The sequence below is a fragment of the Ascaphus truei genome, chromosome 3, assembly GCF_040206685.1.
Source record: "Ascaphus truei isolate aAscTru1 chromosome 3, aAscTru1.hap1, whole genome shotgun sequence".
Lineage (NCBI taxonomy): Eukaryota > Metazoa > Chordata > Amphibia > Anura > Ascaphidae > Ascaphus > Ascaphus truei.
The window spans coordinates 238,254,891-238,275,465 of NC_134485.1; the positions used below are offsets into that span (position 1 = coordinate 238,254,891).

Genomic DNA, 20,575 nt, shown 5'->3' on the forward strand with positions numbered 1-20,575 from the left:
GACGTTTCGGCCTCAAGAGCCTTTCTCAAAACCAAATGGCATATGCTTTTGAGAAAGGCCCTTGAGGCCGAAACATCAACTATTGGCTTATAATACATTTTCTATCAGAAATCCACAGTGCCCAGGTTTTTTTCTTTCATATATGATTTTGAGAGTAACTAGCAGAGATTCCTGAACCAGAAGCACCGGTATTTACTTTATATTCCTTTTTTTCCCTTGGGGAGTGCAGCATCACCCTTCAAACTGTAGCTTTAAATGTCCCGCGGGCCAATAGGAAGCCATGAGGTCATCCATTGAGGCTTCTTTGGCGTGATGAGAGACATTTAAACATGAAGGAGATACCGGAAGCCCCTACGGAGGTAAGTATCTTGGGAAGCAGGGGTCCACGTAACTGATATTAACGTAATTCAGCTACAGGACCCCCTGATTTAATCCCAATAACTAACAAAAACGTACAAACAAACCATAAACTGCAACCCGGAGTGCTGCTTCACTTGATTTTGTTGCATTTGCCAAAACCATACAGTTTGTCATTTTTTTTATTTGAAATACAGCTAATTTTGCTTTGAACTTGCAAAAAATACAGAAAATTATCTATCTTTTCTAGGTGTTTTTATCCTGACCCAGATAATTAACATTTTCCGTACAATACCTTTAACTACTAAGGACCAGTTCATCATTGCCTATGGAGGGCTTCGAGGAGCAATATGTTTTTCCCTTGTATTTCTGCTTCCTGACTTAGTATTTCCAAGGAAGAATCTTTTTATTACTTCAGTCATTGTGGTGATCTTCTTTACGGTTTTTATTCAGGTGAGAATTTACCTTTTCTTTTTTGTGTCTTTGATTGTGCACAATCACTTAAGATATCTCTAGTGCACAGTGATATGAGAACAAGCACATAAAGACCAATATACCACAGGAAAAAATACAGTTTTAATGAGAAAATGGACAAGCACATTTCAAAAGCAGCAGAAATATTATGACATTCTGTTCATTAATAAGAGGTTGAGGACATTTTCACCTTCCTATAACTTGAAGTATTTATGAAATTATAACGGTTGAGCAAGTCATCATTTTGTTGTTATGAAGTATTAATAAGAGGTTCATTATTTAAAATGCTTTAGAAACATATTACAGGTCAGGTTTACCAAATTAACCAGTCAAAACACTGTTGGATGACAATAAAATTATCAATTTTTTCTAAGTGCAAATGTTATTGTGTCTTGCAATATTAAATGCTTTCCAATATGATATTGTTCTAATTGCATAATCCACATACCCAAAGACTGATGTCCCTTCCCCAACGTGATCTGGTCTGTTTTGCTCCTCTCCCGGCTTTTCAGGATAGGCCTGAGAATACATTGTACTGCTGAAAGGTTGCAGAGTAACATAGAGTTTTGAGGAGAAATACTCTATAATTGCCAGATCCACAGAGATCGATTAACTCAGGGATCATAACGTCACTGTAACAGGACCTTTCCCCTGTGTAAAAAGGCTTCCAAAACAAAGCCTGTTTTTTGCTGATGAGTCCAGCAGGGAACTAGTTAATTTCAGCAGGAGATAATTGACCAGTCTCCACAATGCTCGTCTCCAATAGGAAGCAGACCCACAGAGCTGAGATATGATTACTGACCAGATCCAAGGGATCATATTAGAGTAAATCGAAGTCAGAATGCAGGCAGAGGTCAATGCAGGCGGCAGAGATGCAAGGTCAGGATAACAGGCTGCGGTCTAGGCAGGTGGCAGAGGTGCAAGGTCAGGGTCAAAGGCTGAAGTCGGCAACAGGGAATCCAGGGGAACAGGGCACAGGAACAGGGCACTCCCATGGTCCAGGAACACATGGGCTAGAATACCATGTTCAGGCAGGGGTTAGGAGTTGCTGGCTGCTATTTAAAGCCCTGGAACAGATACAGCTAATTACTAACTCCAGGAAGAGGTTTGCCAGGATCAAAGATGGCCGTAACAGCAACATAAGGGCAAGTTCCAGCAAAATCCAAGACTGCAACCCTTACACCACCTGGCTCATCAAGCCTGCTGAACAGGATCTCTCTAACACAGAGAAAGTGAGTGCTGCCAGAGAGATATCCCAGGGAACCAGACCCTCTATTGGAGGGTGCAGCGGACCCTGAAACTGACCAGAGGGTGCATCTCACTGACACCAACCCAGGCCAGGACTGATATAAAGAGCCCACTGTCATGGGAGACCAGGTTTATCAACACCTTTTTATACCGGGATCATATGATTGAGCAAAGCAAGGAGGTAAAATAAATACACACAATGTAATACAATTTACACAGTTAACACACTTACTGGGAACGGGGCTAACAAATAAAATAGTCCTTGAAAGAAATTCACAAAAATGACCTCTGTAGGAGCCCTTTCCATTGACCGGGAGGTACTCACGGAAGTCCTGGAACTGATTTCGGCATGCAATGCCAGCCGCAATCGCTATGTTCTCAAAAAGCGGGACTTAGACATTTTTCTGAGTCAAAATCTTTGAAGCCGGCTCACGTCTATTCAGTACAGAGCATCTTTGAATTTGCCGCTGATGGTTTTCAAAGAAAGCAACAACACTCACTGATACTAATAAGATCAGTTAAGGATGATGAAAGAGATGAGACTGGTACTGGTAGAATCTCACTGCCCAACACAGAGTTAACCACCAAATCCTAATACTGACCTACTGTACTTCCTCAAAGCCAGAGCTACTTCCAAAAAAGTGAGGTTGAAGAAGGTAGAATAATTACCTCCTCCAAGCTCAACTCTGCCAGAACCTGTTCCCCTAACATGGGCTGAGTAACAGCACAGCAGCCTCCTGAGGCATGCATACAAGGAGTGTGGCCACAATGCAACCACTGCTGCTACTGCTACAAGCAAAGGCAACTGGTACATCTATCACTGCTGCCACTGTTGTACCTGCAATGCTAACTGAGACCATGGAGCTGGCAAAATCTCTTCTCAGTTTAACAGGTGGGGCAGCAGTAACCCCCGTTGCCTCTGCAAGGGCGCCTCTCCATAAAAAATAAACAACAATTACAAAAAAAATGCTTTAAACATGAGTGAAAAAGGATTTTTTATTATACAGTAAGTTATATTGTATCATGTGATGATCTCCGCTTGAGTGCATAAATAAGAAGTGGGTTTTCTCTCTAACGTGCCAAATTGCCTTGTCAAAATAACTATTAACACACTTTTTTTTCTTTTTAGGGAATTACTATTCGTCCATTGGTGGATTTTTTGAATGTGAAAAGAGCAAATAAAAAGCAGGAGATTATCAGTGAAGAAATCCAGAATAGGGTATTATAATTATCTTCTTTATTAATAAATAGCTGAAAATATCCGACGTTGCTCGGGAATTGTAAGAAACCAAAAAATACTTAGATTTATAAATGAATAATTTAATTTTTGCATTTCTTAATGAACAAAAATGTATGTATTTTTATTCTAATTAGATCAAATAGGAACAGAAGTACTATGGGCGACGTTTCTCAAGCTTGAGAAAAGACCGGGAGTACTTCTGTTCCTATTTGATGTAATAAATTGTAATAAATGTATACTTTTGATATCATATACCAGTGAATGCTGCAGATTAGTTTCTTGCTGTTATACATTTCCTGGAGCTGGATGGGGATCCTGGCCCCAATACTGGTACATGCACCGTCGCTAGTTCAGTATTTTTTTTTCAATTTCTCTCAGTGATAATTTGAATGCCCTGGACATCTGTTTTTATTACAGAATTTGGTTAAAATAAGTGCGGTTTTGAAAGGTTCAGACCGTAATCTTGATTCACAATTTCAAAATGACAGCCAATTATATCCAAACAGACAAAAATCTGCTCCTTCATCTCAGGAACCATCATTCAAAATGTGGTTATGATATCTTAAGAAGTGTCCAAATGCATACTGTAGCAAGCAGACAGACAGCTTTCCAAAATATATAGTATATTAGATGGAAATCTGTTAAAGATTGCTTAATTTGCTGATGGGAGATTCAAATTCAAACAAAAACGTGTGTTGTAGAAAATATAATTCCCATCCAATAAGAGCTATCAGATTGCAGAATGGTAACCACAAATATTAAAATGAAAATCATAATTCAATTCAATATTACACCTAATCTTAGTTGATAATAATTAGTTTTTGTGGGGCTATTGATATCACTAAGATACATCTTGTTCGTAATATTTACGCTTCAAATAATTTGTTCTAATTTCTACAAACATTGAATTTATGTTTACAAGCAGCAGCATCGGTATATTAAGGCCGCGTCCATGCTTAGTGCTTGCGGGCGGAGGCGCGCTGAGGCGCTTCCGCTCGGGCACTGAGCCCGTACCGCCACAATGAGAGCGGCTTTAGTAGGGGCTCGCCCTCGCTTCCGCAAGCGCGCGGAAGCGTAGGTCTTAGGGAAATGTTAAATCTTCGCGCTTGCCAGAGTGCAGGGCCGGTCACGTGAGCGATTCGCCCAATGAGGGCGAACCAGCTCCGTGACGTCACTGGCCCACCCGCCGACACGCCCCCGGACGGCGCGCTGTCTAAGGCCTCAGCACGCCTCCGCACGCCAGGAGTAACGATGGCCGAGGCTGTAAAGTTCCCGTTAAAAAAAAGTGACTTTATTTTACAAGCTAGTACAGATCAGTAATGGAGTTGTAATTCTATACACAGTTTTTGGATCACATAAAGGCTGGCGTTGAAGATGTATGCGGGCACTGGGGTCACAACTACTGCAAGGATAAGTAAGACTGCAACACTACCATTATTTCTCACTGTCATTTATTTAATCTCCTTATTTCCTCATAACTCCAGCACATACTGCTGGATAGAAAATATAAACCAAACTATTCAACTAATACTGTATATGATGCCACCATATCATTACATCCATGTGTGATATTGTATCTGATAAGTGTTCAACATTTTCATTCTATGGGCGAGATTCACTAAGCCACGAGGTATTGCACCTTGATCCAGCGTTAACGTCCATTCAAGTGGCTTAGTGAATCCTGGCCTATGAGTGGCAGCTTGTGTTAAAGACTTGTTGTGTTTCATACAGATTTAAAAGATTTGATGACAACTACTTGCGTAAACTTCTGATTCGGGAGAACGAGCCGAAATCAAGCATTGTTTCACTTTATAAGAAGCTAGAAATAAAGCAAGCTATTGAGATGGCAGAAACAGGAATAAGTAGAGATCCATCTCTATCTTCCTTGGTGTAAGTACAACCTCCATGCGGCAAAAACAGAATGCTATTTGAGCAATTATTGTATTGCAAAATATCATATGCCATATTTAATTTTTTGTGTGTTTTTCAAGCAGGAATTTTGCACTTTTAATTCTGCTTTGAGTTCACATGAGGCAATGTCACTATTAGGAGGGGCTTTTATATCATACAGTAGTTGAAAGTAGAGCATCTCAGTACCGTAGGCAATTCACAACAGCATTATCAAATGTTATCTAATGATTCCGATCCAATGTCATTCCTGCGGGTCACAAGAACAGCCCTACAAAATATTGAATACATCACTAACACACATAATTGCATTCATCCATAAACTTAAATGGGCGTTAGGGAGAAAAATATGTAGAGAATACAAAGTACAACATTGTCATCTTTTAATATAGTTAGAGTATTTTTATCTGTCATGTGTTACAGTTTTTTTTTTGTCATCATAAACCAGAACATATCAGAAACATAAAGTGAATCCTCTTTCCCCCAATGAGGTGCATGAAATGCGAGATGTCTTAACAAAGAACCTATATAAGATACGTCAACGGGTAAGAGTGTGTCTTGGTCTGTTTTGCTATGTAGAATCAGAAAAGTAAAAGATAACATCAACAGCTCCCCAACAGGTAATGTATGGGGGATAAATATATAAAAATGTATGTTTCTAAATATAGCATATATGACTATAGCTCAAATGGCATCTCTCATTACCACCAAATGTCAATATGTAATCAAAAAATTAGCTGAATAGTCAAGAAAGAAATAAGACCCCAACACTTATCAAGAGTCTTGATAAAGGGCGCTTTTTCTAGCCTGAAACATTGAGTCTTTTGCAGTAGGGTGTCACCCTTTCATTTTCTTAGCTATTTGATGAGAATAAATTTTGTATTACAATTGTACTATTTCATATGGATATTCTTGCTGTTCACGTTGTATATATTTTGTATGATCTTTACATTACTGTTGACTGTGTTCTTTTGTACAAATGTGATCTCTATATTGAATATATGTCCTTATTTTTGAATATCAGTATTGGTGTCTATTTTATTTTTTGACTATTCAGCCAATTTTTTTCATTGCATACTGTTTTACTATATGCCATCTGTACATTACTTTCAGTCCTTATGCTCTGTTAGATTTCATTAACACGCACAAAGTTAGTCACTGTCTTGTGCACTAACTACATGACTTATTGTAGCCAATAATTCACACTAACTGTAGACCATATCAGATCATATTGATAACACTGCCTAGTAAATACCTACTAAATATCGATTTCCTTAAGGAAATCACCATTTCAATAAATGTAGCTGTATAGTCTAGATCTCCACCACACACAGAAAATAAACTGAATTTAGATAAACTTGATACTGGATTTATTGAGCAAGAAATGTGGCACAAAATTTCGGGTAACAGAGCCCCTGAAACAGGTACAAAGTGTAACAACAATGTGTACAGGAAACAAGAGTGCAATAAATAACTTCTGTGGACAATAGGCAATTACAACACTTGCGGTTTCGCACTAGGATGGCCGATTACATATTTTAGAATTATCATACAATTATATCATTCTTATTACCATATATGATTGCATAGCATACACCAATAATCTAAATATACAGACATTGCGCATATTATAAATGATCGATATATAGAAGTACATGCTCTGATAAAACAGGTTAGTATACTTGTCATTTGTTGGCAAATACAAAAGGTATGCCGCTTGCTTGGCTAAAGAGGAGGTACTGCAGTAAAAGCACCAGGATGCACAAAGGGGGTAATAATCCGAGAAGAACCAGCCAATGAAATAAGAGGAGAACCAGCTAACTAAATAAGTGAAAACCCCTGTGTCAAAGTGATTCTAAAATAAACCGAATACCGAAAATAGGAGGTATGCATGTTATATGTAAAAAATGTAATAACATATAAGGGTATACAAACTCATACAGGAGAGTAACGTTCGGGTACATGAGCACATATACAGAAATAATAAAGAGCCATCTAGCATGTCTATTCAATAAGACCATAAGTAATTTGTAACGACATACAGTGTCAAAAAAAAGTTTGGAACACTAAAGTGATGTTGATACAGTATGAGAAGAGCTAAACATGCAGACCATTATTAATGGCTTACAAACATCAATAGGGGATAGACATAAGATGGCATATGCAAACAAATAGAGGAACGTATCTAGGTAAAGCAAGTAAACATAAACACTTATCACTACTACTTCTTGGTAAAACATTTTTATAAATAAATAAAATATAAAGCCGTCAACCTAAGCAGAAGTATCACATACAGTATTCTGAAAGATATCAAAGATGCAGCTTGTCTAACCAATAAACTATAGACGGTAGAGCAGAGAAGTGGCAGGAGATAGGAACATTTAAATATAGTGCAATACATTAGAAGAGCATAAAACATGGTTTGGATATGCTTTAAATAATACTTTATTTCTAAATGTGTACATGCCAATATCTAAATGGCTTTAGTAGGCAGTGTTGTAACTTAGAGTATGTGTGTGGAATGCGTAGGTTCCTCTGTTTAGCGAAGCAGACACCAAGGTTATAATCTGTGTTGTTCTCTGGTGTACCAGAACAAGCAGTTGCATCATTTAAACACAGGTCCATATCCTGAGCAATATTCTACATTTCAGTTTAGAATCTGCTTTTGTTTTCCAGACACTGTCCTATAACCGGCACAACCTTCCTGTGGGTTCCAATGAAAAACAAGCCAAAGAGATACTGATTCGCCGCCGCCACAGTATGAGAGAGAGTCTGAAGAAAAACAGCTTTAAACCCAGGCATAGAGAGGTACTTTATTTGATCAAATTCGATATATATTTTTGTTAATGCTCAAGTTAAAGAAATAATAACTCAAAAATAGAAATGTAAATCCTAGCAGCGGCAGCAGCCTGATTTTTAAGAAATAACTTTGTCAAGGAACATTTTACTATGGTTTCTAGGGCACTACATGGATTTTTCTCCGCTAGGCTAAAACTTCTGCCTTAAGTAAAGCACTCTGAACACTTACCAGGGATCACAGGTTAGCCTCTATACATCCATAACTAGACTGAAAAGCATCAGATAAAGAAAAGAGAGTTAGACTTCTAAATTATATACATGTTGGGAAATCAGACAAGCAAAGCCACATCTCTTTTGTAGTCTTTATTGTTAAATAATTCAATTAGTTTTGTGGTATATAAAGAGAGAGGGGCGTTGCTTGAATGACCTGAATCCTTTTCCAACGCTTCCTCGCTCTTTCTTTTTCTTCGTTCTTTGAAATTCAATATCTCTGGCCAAGAGTTTATATGTGTAACGCTGCTTCCCTCACTCTCTGGGAGATTCGGCCATTACATGATGTGTGGTGGTGCATACCTACTGGCTTACAGTAGATCTGAGTCTCCACCTATGTTGTTGGGGAGAACAGGACAGGTTTCTAGGGTACATTACCGTTGTCTATTCCTGGGTACATAGGGCCTCCATCTACTGCAGGCTCCAGATGTCTGGAGGTAATCTCCCACAGAAGAACGTACCCGTCTCCCCCCAGTAAGATTACACACTAGGCAGGAGTTATAGATAACTGGAACAGGTTTATTGGTCCTCTGCTGATACAGTAACACAGGCTACTGCCCAATACAGTTCTCTGCAGGTCTCCAACTTCTGGATGTTCCCTGGACCTCCCCTCCTGGCCAAGGGCACCCAAAGCAGTCCATACTCTTCCTTGCCCCTCTAGCAGAGACAGGGGAAAGATAATCACTCACTCTCCCCCAAGGGGAAGAGGAACAGGGGATGCCAATGCACAGGCAATCCTGCGTGATACCTGTCTCTCTCAACGGTAGAGACACTGCTCAATTTGGGTGGAGCAACCCCTTAAGTACAGTGGGAGGAAGGTACAAGGTCTGAACCCATGATTGGGCAGAACACAGGCCTTTTCCCACCTCCTCCCCTGTCACTCAAGGGAGCTGCCTCTGTGGGGAAAACCCATAATTGGTCCTGACACTGCCTGCTTTTACCAGGGCTTGTATGTCAGCGAGGGCAGACTGATAGTCAAACCAGGCATGGCTACATCTGCAAAATGCAATCTCACATTAAATAGTTTGATTTTGCTTTGAGTATCACCTGTAATAATGTACATTGTTTTTACCCAGGGCACTGCTCACCAAACACGATATCTGTCTCTTCCCGGGCATACAAAGCTCTCAGAAGGACTAAAAGAAAAAAAGACAACTTCTTTTACAGGTTAGTTATTTAGATTTACAGTATGTTTAAAAAAAAAAAGAAAAAGTGTTTATTACTTAAATACACTGAACATGAGGGAAAAAAATAAGCAGAATTTATGAGAGTTTTTTCCCACAATCTGGTTGCAGTCAGCGGTATTGCAGCAAGGCCCTTAATGCTAATAAACATGTTTATTGCTAAATTATAGCACTTTCACAAAAATGGTAATGTTTGATTACTTTTTCTTAGCAGAACTTTATTTTTCTTATGAAATCCTTTGAATCCTTGTTATCTTTCTCTCTTCTGACATAGCCACTCTCCTCTTGAAGGACTTTAATTACCACATATATGACTACTCTCTTTCCTGCGCATCTCACCTACTCACTCTTATTTCATTGCTTGGTCTCTACCTTTGGACTGCTTCCAGCACCCACAAGGACAGCCACTTCCCTGGCTTCATCTTTATGAAAACTGTTCCTTTTCGAATTTCTCAATCTCTCTATTCCAACTCTCTGACCATAAACTAATCTTATTTTCCCTCTCACACAACTCTAATAACTCAAACTCTCCTTGCAACCTGCATTCCATTAACGTTCAGTCCTTGGAATCCAGCACAAAAACTAATCTTTCTTCATTACCACCCTTATCTAACCTAAACAGTCTTGTCACGACTTACAACTCTGTCCTTCCCTCTTCACTTGTATTGTATGTCTTTATTTATATAGCGCCATTAATGTACATAGCGCTTCACAGTAGTAATACATGTGGTAATCGAATAAATAACAGATAATATAAATAACAGATCATGGGAATAAGTGCTTTAGACAAACATAACATTAAGGAAGAGGAGTCCCTGCCCCGAGGAGCTTACAATCTAATTGGTAGGTAGGGAGAACGTACAGAGACAGGAGGAAGGAGTTCTGGTAAGTGCGTCTGCAGGGGGCCAAGCTTTATGTATCATGTGTTCAGAATGTTCACAGTGCTATTCGTATGCTTCTTTAAGCAAGTGTGTCTTAAGGTGGGTCTTAAAGGTGGATAGAGAGGGTGCTAGTCGGGTACTGAGGGGAAGGGCATTCCAGAGGTGTGGGGCAGACCAGTATGCTTCTCCTGTATACTGACACCCACAGTGCTCCAAGCCAATCCCGTGGCCAGACACACAGACATCATTTTTACACTCTTGCACTCATTCCCCCGGATGCCTCTGGAGAAAGTCACACTCTTTAGTAGATTTCCTTCACTACAAATTCATTCTGTCCTGCTATAACTCTATTCGTTGTTGTGCCAAACGGAGCTACTTCACCTCTCTGATAAATAGGCACAAATCCAACCCACACCACCAGTTCTCTGTTTTTATTCCCTTCCGTTACACCACAAGACTTTGCTGAGTATTTCCACAGCAAGATGGAAGCTATCAGCAGATACATCTCTTATTCTATCTTTGAATCAGTTTCTCTAGTTACAGAGGAAGAAATGTCTCAGCTGCTCTTCTCCTTAACCGTCAGCACATGCAGCCTTAATCCCATTCCCTTCCATCTCCTTAAACCTTTCTCTTCTACTCTGGTACCTATTCTCCCTCATATCTTTAACTCATCTTCCTGCTCTGGTACTTTTTCACCTTTTTTAAGCATGATATTGTCTGAGCTGTTCTCAAGAATAATACCCTTGTCCTTACCTCCCGTGGAATCAGCCTGTCTTTCTCTTGTCTTTTTTTTTCTAAACTTTTGGAAAGCCTTGTCTCTTTCCACATATTTTAGTTTCTCAATTCTCATATACATTCCTAAGGCCATGTCCCCAATGGCCGCTGCAGCGCATGCTGTGGCATGCGCGCCACACACCACAGCACAGCCCTCTATGGGGCAGGCCACAGTGGCCATGTGTGTGTGGGCCCGCAAAGCACTGTAATGCGAACGCTGGCAGGGAAGACAAGAATTTTGTTTTAACGTGCTGCGATGGGCAGCCAATGGAAGAGCAGATATGCCCTACCATGGCCATGCCCCCCATCATGGCCATGCCCCCTGGCACATCCCATATCTGCCCTACAACAGAACGGCGATCCCGGCTGTAGTCTGTGCACACGCCGCCAGGCGCGCATGCAGCAGTGAGGACTGGGACCGTAGCCTTACTCTCATTAATGGAAATGTCCTATCCTGGTTATCCTCTGCCTTTCTCTTCACTCCTATAGTATCTCTTTTGCCACTCATGCTCCATGTATCTCTCTATTGGTGTACCTCAAGGGTCTGTTTAAACTCCCTTACTCATCTCTGTATAGAAGCATTGTGGCCTCAATAACTCCTTTGGATTTAGCCCTCATCTCTATGCTGATGACACACAACTTTATTAATCTGCACCTGACCTTATACCTGCAGTCCAGTCACCAATCACAGAGTGCCTATCTGCAACCTTTGCTTGAATTGCTCTTTGTCACCTCAAGCTTAATATGCTTAAATGTGAGCTTCACATACTCCCTCGCAAACCAGGCCACATTGTTCCCCATTAATAGTAAATAACACCATTATTTACTGAGTCTCGCAAGTACTGTACGCTGTTTAAAGGTTATATTTGACGGCTCCCTCTGTTTCTCCCCGGACATATATGCTTGAAGTGTCTCCCTCTGTAACATTGCAAAGATACCCCCCTTCTTCTGTTCTACAACTACTAAAACTCTACTAACCCCCACGGGAGGCTTAACCATCCTCCCTGGGGCAAATAACTCCTGCACCCACTCCTTCTTCCCCTGCCCCCCCTCAAAACAAACCAACCCCTCCCCACCTCTAGAATAATGCCCAGTATCCTTTTTAGCCAAATGTGGCTAATAGTGATTTGGGGCATTAACCATAAAAAAAATACGCAAGTATAAAAAGACAACAGATCATTTAAAATACATTTGAACCATAAAAACATTGATTGTCACTGTAGATACCTAGGCCCTCTCAATGGGGACCTAGATTGTCAATGTGGCTATCAATGGTAAGCTATAACTAAAAAAATATAAATGTACAATATTAAAATACATGACATTACTTTTATTACCTTGGTGCCTAGTAAAGCTTTGCTAAGTAATGGTTTACTAACCACTATGGTAATGAATGTGTTGACTTCTCCCACCTTCCCCCAGAGGCCTAACCACCCACCATGGGCAACTTCCCAATCACCCACCTCCTACCCTCAACAAGTATAATGGTCAATATTCCTATTAGCCATATGTGGGTAATAGGACTTTTACCCATTGAAAAGCAAACAAAAATACATGAAATAAAAAATACATTACAATAAATAACATTAAAATACTAAACAATTAAATCCATTTACTGTCACTGTGGCTACCTAGGCCCTCTATGGGGGCCTAGATAGTCACATTGGCCATCAATGTATACCCTAAATAAATAAAACTATTACTTACCCCTGCTGGGGTGAAGGCGGTCTCCTCATCCTCAGGAGTACATGAACATTAATTCAATAAAGGGACAATGCTGAACCATAACAATAAAACTAATAAACAATCCCCAACAGGTGACCAATAAAAATAAAAACACAAAAAACATACAAAATTATCCCTGCCCAATTGCACAAAAATAAATAAGTGACAATCGGGTAAAATAAATCGAGGTCCGATGGCCTTCTTCCGATCCAAATCCATCCTTCATGCATGTTGGAGGATCCTCAACTTGACACGAAGCAATGGATTCTCCGTTGATTGAAGAGCAGTCTCTGGTGAGTAGTTATTTTGTCTTCTTTTGTTGATTTCTTCTTTTTTTTATCTTGTCTTCTTTCACATGTTGATTCGTCGTTTCCTTCCTGTCAAAGGAGACATGCCAGGCCTTATATAAGGCCTGTGATGTCACATTAGACAGTCACATTGTACCATGTGATCATCCATCAAATTTGGTTGATAATAACCTCTCAACCAAAACTGAGGAAATCACGTAGAGCATCAAGCAATCAGATTGACAATGTAGTATGTGATTCCTTACTTTTTTTGGTGCTGTGAGGTCACCTTAAAGGGAAGGAATCACATGGTACATGATTGTTTTGTGCGCTAATAGTGGTCTTGGGCATTAACCATAAAAACAAAATACACATGTACTGTATATAAAAAAAACAACAGAACATTAAAAATACATTTAAACCATAAAAACATTGATTGTCACTGTGGCTATGTAGGCCCTCTCAGTGCGGGCCTAGATAGCCATATTAGCAATCAATGGTAAGCTAGAATTAAAAAAATGATAAATGTACAATACTAAAATACATGACTTAACCCCTTCATTACCTTAGTGCCTAGGAAAAAAAGCGGCTCGTTTTTATGGGATCCGATATTTTTTTGACGGATCCGATAAAAAGTGCTTTATTTTTGGCGGTGCAATGTTGAGGTACTGCACAATATAAATAAGGCACTTTTTTGTGAGAATACCGCAATTTTAGGTTACAGCAGATTGATGTATCCGAGCCTATAAGTCTCCCAATTTACCACTCTTCAGGGGCATGGCTTCTCTTTGTCTTATGTTGTAATTTACTTTCTGCTATTACTCTCATTTTATTTTTCTTGTATTGCCATTTTGTAAAGCGCTGTGCACACTGTTGGCGCTATATAAATAAAATTATACATACAGTAATTAGATACAAATCCAGAAATGAAATCCAACATCAGTGGAAAAACGTGTAAAAATAAATCATGCATATTGTCATTTGTACATTCCCACCATACATTTGCCTTAAACGATGACCTCCAGTTCTTAGAGTATGTTGCCCTCCATCGAATTTTCAGAATTTTCTGGGCGCTAACCTTTATATTCTCATTGTTTCCTTTTTTTACAATGTACAGTTGGAGACAGTGACTCTGATACAGGTTACCCCATCCAAGAGCTAAACTTCCATCCCGGGGCGGTGTCTATTTTAAGGGAACAGAGACAAAAGCAGCAGCCGCACAGCAGCTTGGAATGGAGGAATGAGAAGGACGATGATGGATCAAGGTCAACAAACAGAGCCCAGATGCTGAGAGGCCCTCGGGAACCTCTGTTACACAAACCAAGGTTTGGAACTTTGTTGGAAGACAGATTGCAAGACGATGGCAGAGATTTGGCTCCAGTGCCACCACCACGAATTAGACGTGCCTCGGAAGCTGAGAGTCAGAAAAAGAAATATGCGTTAGAGAAACCTCATCACAGGGCACCCAAATAGAAACCGCCATGTGTTTCCAACAAGCAGATGTTTATCAGATAGTTTCAATATTCTTGGAACAGTAGAAGGGAATTCATAACATAGGTAAAATGGATTGATTTGTGGAGTTTTCTCTCTGCTTTTGTGGGCACGTACAGATTTATGATGTTACAGCCAGTTGGTTTAGTGTTTCTATTTTGGCCAATACATTTTGACAAAAACAGAGGGAATGTTTAGTATTGTAGTATACAGTAGAAAAATTTTAAGAGGGTATTGAACCCTGCATGAAAGCACAATTCTCTCAGCTTCTCGTTAATGTTATCTGCTCCCAGGTAATATTGTCTTGCTGAGGTACATAGCTTTCAACTATAACCACCGGTTTAGGCAATTTTAATTACGTGTAAATTTATAATTTTCTGATGCCTAGTCAGTAACTTTTGAGCCACATATGGGATCCCATAGGTCTCTGTAACGTGCTCAACAACTTTGCTGTTTGTATTTCCTACTAAATACCAAATTATATCACATTGTTCATAAATCCTCTGATGGAACATTTACAGTACATTCATTTTGTACTGTATTTTATTAATTTCATATCTAATTATACAGTATTAGACTGAATCTAAATAATTTAGTTATATTTTTAGAACTTAACAATTATATTCCCCCGCAGTTAGTCAATGCACAATATTTATCTTTTAAAAAGCATGTTTGTCTTTTAGAGTATTATTAATAATAGTTGGTGGTTCAGCAGTCATGTAATCTGAATCCATTCCCTTCTGCCCAAACTGAGAGGTGTTAAATTTGCAGAATCTAAGAGTTTTGGACTTCTATGGTTCAAATTTATCCAGCATGTGTCCGGGGTTTAGATTCGATTCAGGCACCCTTCTGACTATTGTCCTCCCTGTGACTTGGAGAAGGAGTGGAGGGAAGTGGTGGTCAGGAGGGGGAAGGAGGGACCATTCGCTCATAAAAAAAACTCCTGCGAGTCCTTACCTCCACGGGTACAGTTGTAAGGAATTAACTTACTCTAGCTGTCTCTCCCTCCTATAACACTGGGGATCCAATCATCAGAGGAGGTGGGACCCACCTCCCCCCCTCATTTATCCCACTCTCCCCATGTTATTCATTCCCCATCGTCATCCACTCTATACCCACCCCATGTGACTCTCTTCCCCATGTCACCCACTCTCTCTCCCCCTCCATATCACTCGCTATTGCTCTCTGTCACCCACTTATCCCTAACATACATATATATATATATATATCAGAAAACCTGGACACTTCAAGGTCATCATGCATAAATGTTTTATTAATCAGGTGAGGATTGCATTTTGGTCCTCTTTTTGGACCTTCATCAAGTGGAGTGCTCTATCGTGTCTCTTTTTTGAGAGCACAATATCAACACACACACACACACACACACACACACACATGTTTCAGTTGCTTCCTTAGGTGCCCAGTAGTTCTGCACAGTTCACAACAGTTGATTAACACACTTATTCTCTCATATTTAGCTAAGGGTGCTAAGCTTTAGCATGCCTTAAGTCCTGGGCAAATGAGTGAGAGTTAAGGCGTGTTAAAGCTTAGCACTATTTAGAGAGTCTGGACCTTTATTTATTATGAAATGCCCTCCAAATCCCCATATTTAAGAATAGGCTAAAATAAAAACGTAACATCATATTTCCATATAGTTTTATGTTCAATTAATATATTCAATAATATATTTTTATGTACAAGAAGAACTAAATATAGTGATAAGTATATAACCTCAAGTTCCTGTAAAAAATGCAGACTGAGAGCTGCATTAGGACCCGTATCAAAGTCAGGGAATAACGTTCAATACAAGCTACAGTATGTCTATTCAATTGCTCAATGTAAAGTAATATATTATATATGTCACTATAGAGTTGGCTTGAGTAATGTGTATATTAAATCTCAGCCTTCTTGCTCTTTGTTTGATGATTTTATGAGGAGCGCCTGAGCTTAATGCCTTCCCCAAGACACTAAGTGGATCTTTTCCTAAGAAAAATAAGATGAAAAACAGTTCATAATAATTCAGTCAATTTCCTTTTAAAGGAAATGGCTATGTTAAAATGATCAGCATTTATAGTTCCTGTAATATAGTATTCATTTCTACAGGATGTGTTTTGGCATATAACTAAAATACAGTTTTTGGCCATAAAGTTAACATCCCCCATCCCCCTCCGAAATTAGCAGTATATTCATAATTCGACAAACATGATAAACTTTAAACATACAGTATGTGGATCAATATATATACATTAGAAAAGTTATACAAAATGCAATCTCTTATAAAATAATTGAGATATCTGAATTTCTTTTTTAGGCATTAGGATGCTCCCATCTTTGATTTGTTAGGCCATTGATGATGCTTAAAATATCAGAGAGGTTGAGGAGCACTGACCTTCATTACCCACTGGGAACAGCACAAACTTGTGCACTAACGTACAGCATCCACTGAATACTGACATGTATAGTATAATGGATATGATTGTGCTGTTCTAGAGGAGCAGGAGCCAAAGGAATCCTTAATGTGTCTCACTGCACTTCACTCTCTCTGCTTATGGTATAGTATAACAAATGTTATCACAAAGAAATCAATGCATTGTGTATAGATCTCACTGTGTAAATACATATTTGTAACAGATTTCTGTAAATATATCCTGCTTCTAAGATCACCGATTTGGAAATAGTTCTGCTTAAATAAGCAGAATGTAATTTGCAGTATGCATTCTCATTTCTGATTCTCCTTCTTCAAAACGCCATTATATATTGTCTCTTATTTCTTCAAAATATGATGTTCTCCCATAATTATTCAAAGTGATAATCCTGAAAGGACAGAGCATTATCTGGTCATTAATGCCCAGGGTGGAGGAGTTGATGGCACAAGGCGAAGCAGAGGTAATGCCCTGCCCTTTGGGGTTTATTACTATTACTGGCTAGATTTTGTTATCTAGATAAATTATTGTTGTTATATGTTGTGTTTTGCCCTGAAACCCTTCCTCTCCCCTGCTCAATGACCCACTCCACACATCCAGCACAGACAAACAACTGCCCGCCCTCCACCCCACTCGCCCTCCACCCCACTCGCCCACACTTTTACACATGACCTGCATCCCCCATTTTCCCCAGTCAACCACCAACCTTTACTTCCCTACACCCCTGCTCAACTGGACACCAAGCCTGCTAACCACACCAACCCCTGCCAATTTCGCCTATAATTATTCTTATTATGCAAATTATACTGAGTGTTGTTAGTACCAGCAATGCATGGTGTTACATGCCTCCCCTGGCAGCATTAATGTAATATGAATTATCTATCTTATTTATGATTTATCTAAAACCTACATCCAATTGTTACTTTCAGAAATGGACAAAAATAGGAAAAAGCAGCCTCGTGACTGTGCTTGTAAAGTGTAACTTCACAACTAAAAATTTTTATTTCCTGCCTTCAGTACTTTATATCAGGGGTGCGCAAACTGGGGGGGATGGGGGCTATATTCTCTGCGGGGGGCGCTGTGTTTACAGACGCCCCGCGCACTTCCCGAAGGCATTTAAATTAAATGCCGGGGAGCAGGAAAGTCCTCTGTAAACTTCACTTACCTTTGCTCAGAATGCCGGGGAGCAGGGAAGTCCTCTGTAAACTTCACTTACCTTGGCTCAGAATGCCAGAGCCAAGGTAAGGAGGGGGGCGGGGGCAAGTACTGGGGAGAGCCGGCAGAGGGGCGCAGGGGGAATAGATTGCGCACCCCTGCTTTATATCATTCTTCTTACTGGGTTCTGAGGCCCTTCAGTATGTACATTTGTTGTTTTTTCACATATGCGTTAAGAATGTGTGTAATTGGCATTTGCATATTCTTGAGTAGGATAGAGACTACAGATGAACTAGAAATGGTGGGTTGAGAGTTTTTGTGGAATTACCAATGTCTAAACTCAAAACATATTTTGTATGCTTTATACCTGTACATATTGAAAGTTGTTAACTTGTGAGATTAATATTACAAAATTCATTTTATTTTTCAAATAAATTAGTAGATTTTATTATTTTGAGGTGTTTGGTGGATGATTCTAATTATTTCTAATTATATATAAGAAAATACACAACTGGGGTTTATTTTCATACCTCACAGACTCCTCTTATGGGGGTCTACGTATTGAGGCAATTTTAGAGCAAAACCGGGGCATTTTAACCCTGCACCTACAGTAAGTATCAAAGCATTTTAATACAACCCTGTCCGCCATAGCTTGCACCTTGGGGAGTACCAGTAGGAGTAGTTGGGGAGGAGTTAAATGGTGCACAAACTACAATGAGATGTATCACATTTTGCGTCTCTCTGGCCCAAAAATCCTCCATATCTGAAATGGCTAACATACTGCATCTTGTGTAGGGAACTGTTCTTACATATTTTATTTTATTTATTTATAAAAATGTTTTACCAGTAAGTAATACATTGAGAGTTACCTCTCGTTTTCAAGTATGTCCTGGGCATAGAGTTAAGATGACAAATAATATATGGTTACAATACATAGTTACATAAATGAACATGGTATACATTATATACAAAACATTGCATGCACAGTTAGAGATAATATACAGTTAGGTCCGGAAATAATTGGACACTGACTCAATTTTCATCATTTTGGCTCTGTACGCCACCACACTGGATTTGAAATGAAACAACCGAGATGCAATAGAAGTGCAGACTTTCAGCTTTAATTTAAGGGGTTGAATAAAAATATCGTATGAAACGTTTAGGAATTGCAACCATTTTCATACACAGTCCCCTTATTTCAGGGGCGCAAATGTAATTCGACAAACTAACACAATCATAAATAAAATGTTCACTTTTAATACTTTGTCGAGAATCATTTGCAGGCAATGACTGCTTGAAGTCTGGAATGCATGGACATCACCAAACGCTGGGTTCCTCCTTTGTGATGCTTTTCCAGGCCTTTACTGCAGCTGTCTTCCGTTGTTGTTTGTTCGTGGGTCTTTCTGCCTTAAGTTTTTGTCTTCAGCAAGTGAAATGCATGCTCAATCGGGTTGAGATCAGGTGATTGACTCGGCCATTGCAGAATATCCACTTCCTTGCCTTAAAAAACTCCTGGGTTGCTTTCGCAGTATGTTTTGAGTCATTGTCCATCTGTAAAGTGAAGCACCATCCAATCAACTTCGCTGAATCTGAGCAGACAATATATCCCTATACACTTCAGAATTCATCCGGCTGCTTCTGTCTTATCATCAATAAACACTAGTGACCCAGTGCCGTTGTAAGCCATGCATGCCCATGCCATCACACTGCCTCCACCGTGTTTTACAGATGATGTGTATGCTTCGGATCATGAGCCGTTCCAAGCCTTCTCCATACTTTTTTCTTCCCATCATTCTGGTACAGGTTGATCTTAGTTTCATCTGTCCAAAGAATGCTGTTCCAGAACTGGGCTGGCTTTTTTTAGATATTGTTTGGCAAAGTCTAATCTGGCCTTTCTATTCTTGAGGCTTATGAATGGTTTGCACCCTGTGGTGAACCCTCTGTATTTGCTCTCGTGAAGTCTTCTCTTTATGGTAGACTTGGATAATGATATGCCTACCTCCTGGAGAGTGTTCTTCACTTGGCTGGATGTTGTGAAGGGATTTTTCTTTACCAATGGAAAACGATCATTCACCACTGTTGTCTTCCGTGGACGTCCATGCCTTTTTGTTTTGCAGAGCTCACCAGTGCGTTCTTTTTTCTCAGAATGTACCAAACTGTTGATTTGGCCACTCCTAATGTTCCTGCTATCTCTCTGATGGATTTTCTTTTTTTTTGCAGACTAAGGATGCCCTGTTTCACTTGCATTGAGAGCACCTTTGACCGCATGTTGTGGGTTCACAGCAACAGCTTTCAAATGCGAATGCCACACCTGGAATCAACTCCAGACCTTTTACCTGCTTAATTGATGATGAAATAA

At 39.6% G+C, this 20,575-nt stretch overlaps 1 protein-coding gene across 2 annotated transcripts in view; it reads left to right on the plus strand.

Annotated features, from left to right (window-relative positions):
- Positions 1–18,668, plus strand: part of LOC142489503 (sodium/hydrogen exchanger 2-like) — a 52,119-nt gene extending 33,451 nt beyond the window's left edge. For both annotated transcript variants that reach the window (XM_075590425.1, XM_075590426.1), the window contains exons 5-12: positions 608–810; positions 3,209–3,298; positions 4,663–4,733; positions 5,051–5,209; positions 5,676–5,772; positions 7,904–8,035; positions 9,373–9,463; positions 14,265–18,668. In XM_075590425.1, the coding sequence (XP_075446540.1) occupies positions 608–810; positions 3,209–3,298; positions 4,663–4,733; positions 5,051–5,209; positions 5,676–5,772; positions 7,904–8,035; positions 9,373–9,463; positions 14,265–14,620 (1,199 nt within the window). In that variant the 3' untranslated portion in view covers positions 14,621–18,668. The remainder of the gene's footprint in view (positions 1–607; positions 811–3,208; positions 3,299–4,662; positions 4,734–5,050; positions 5,210–5,675; positions 5,773–7,903; positions 8,036–9,372; positions 9,464–14,264) is intronic.
- Positions 18,669–20,575: the final 1,907 nt, after the last annotated feature.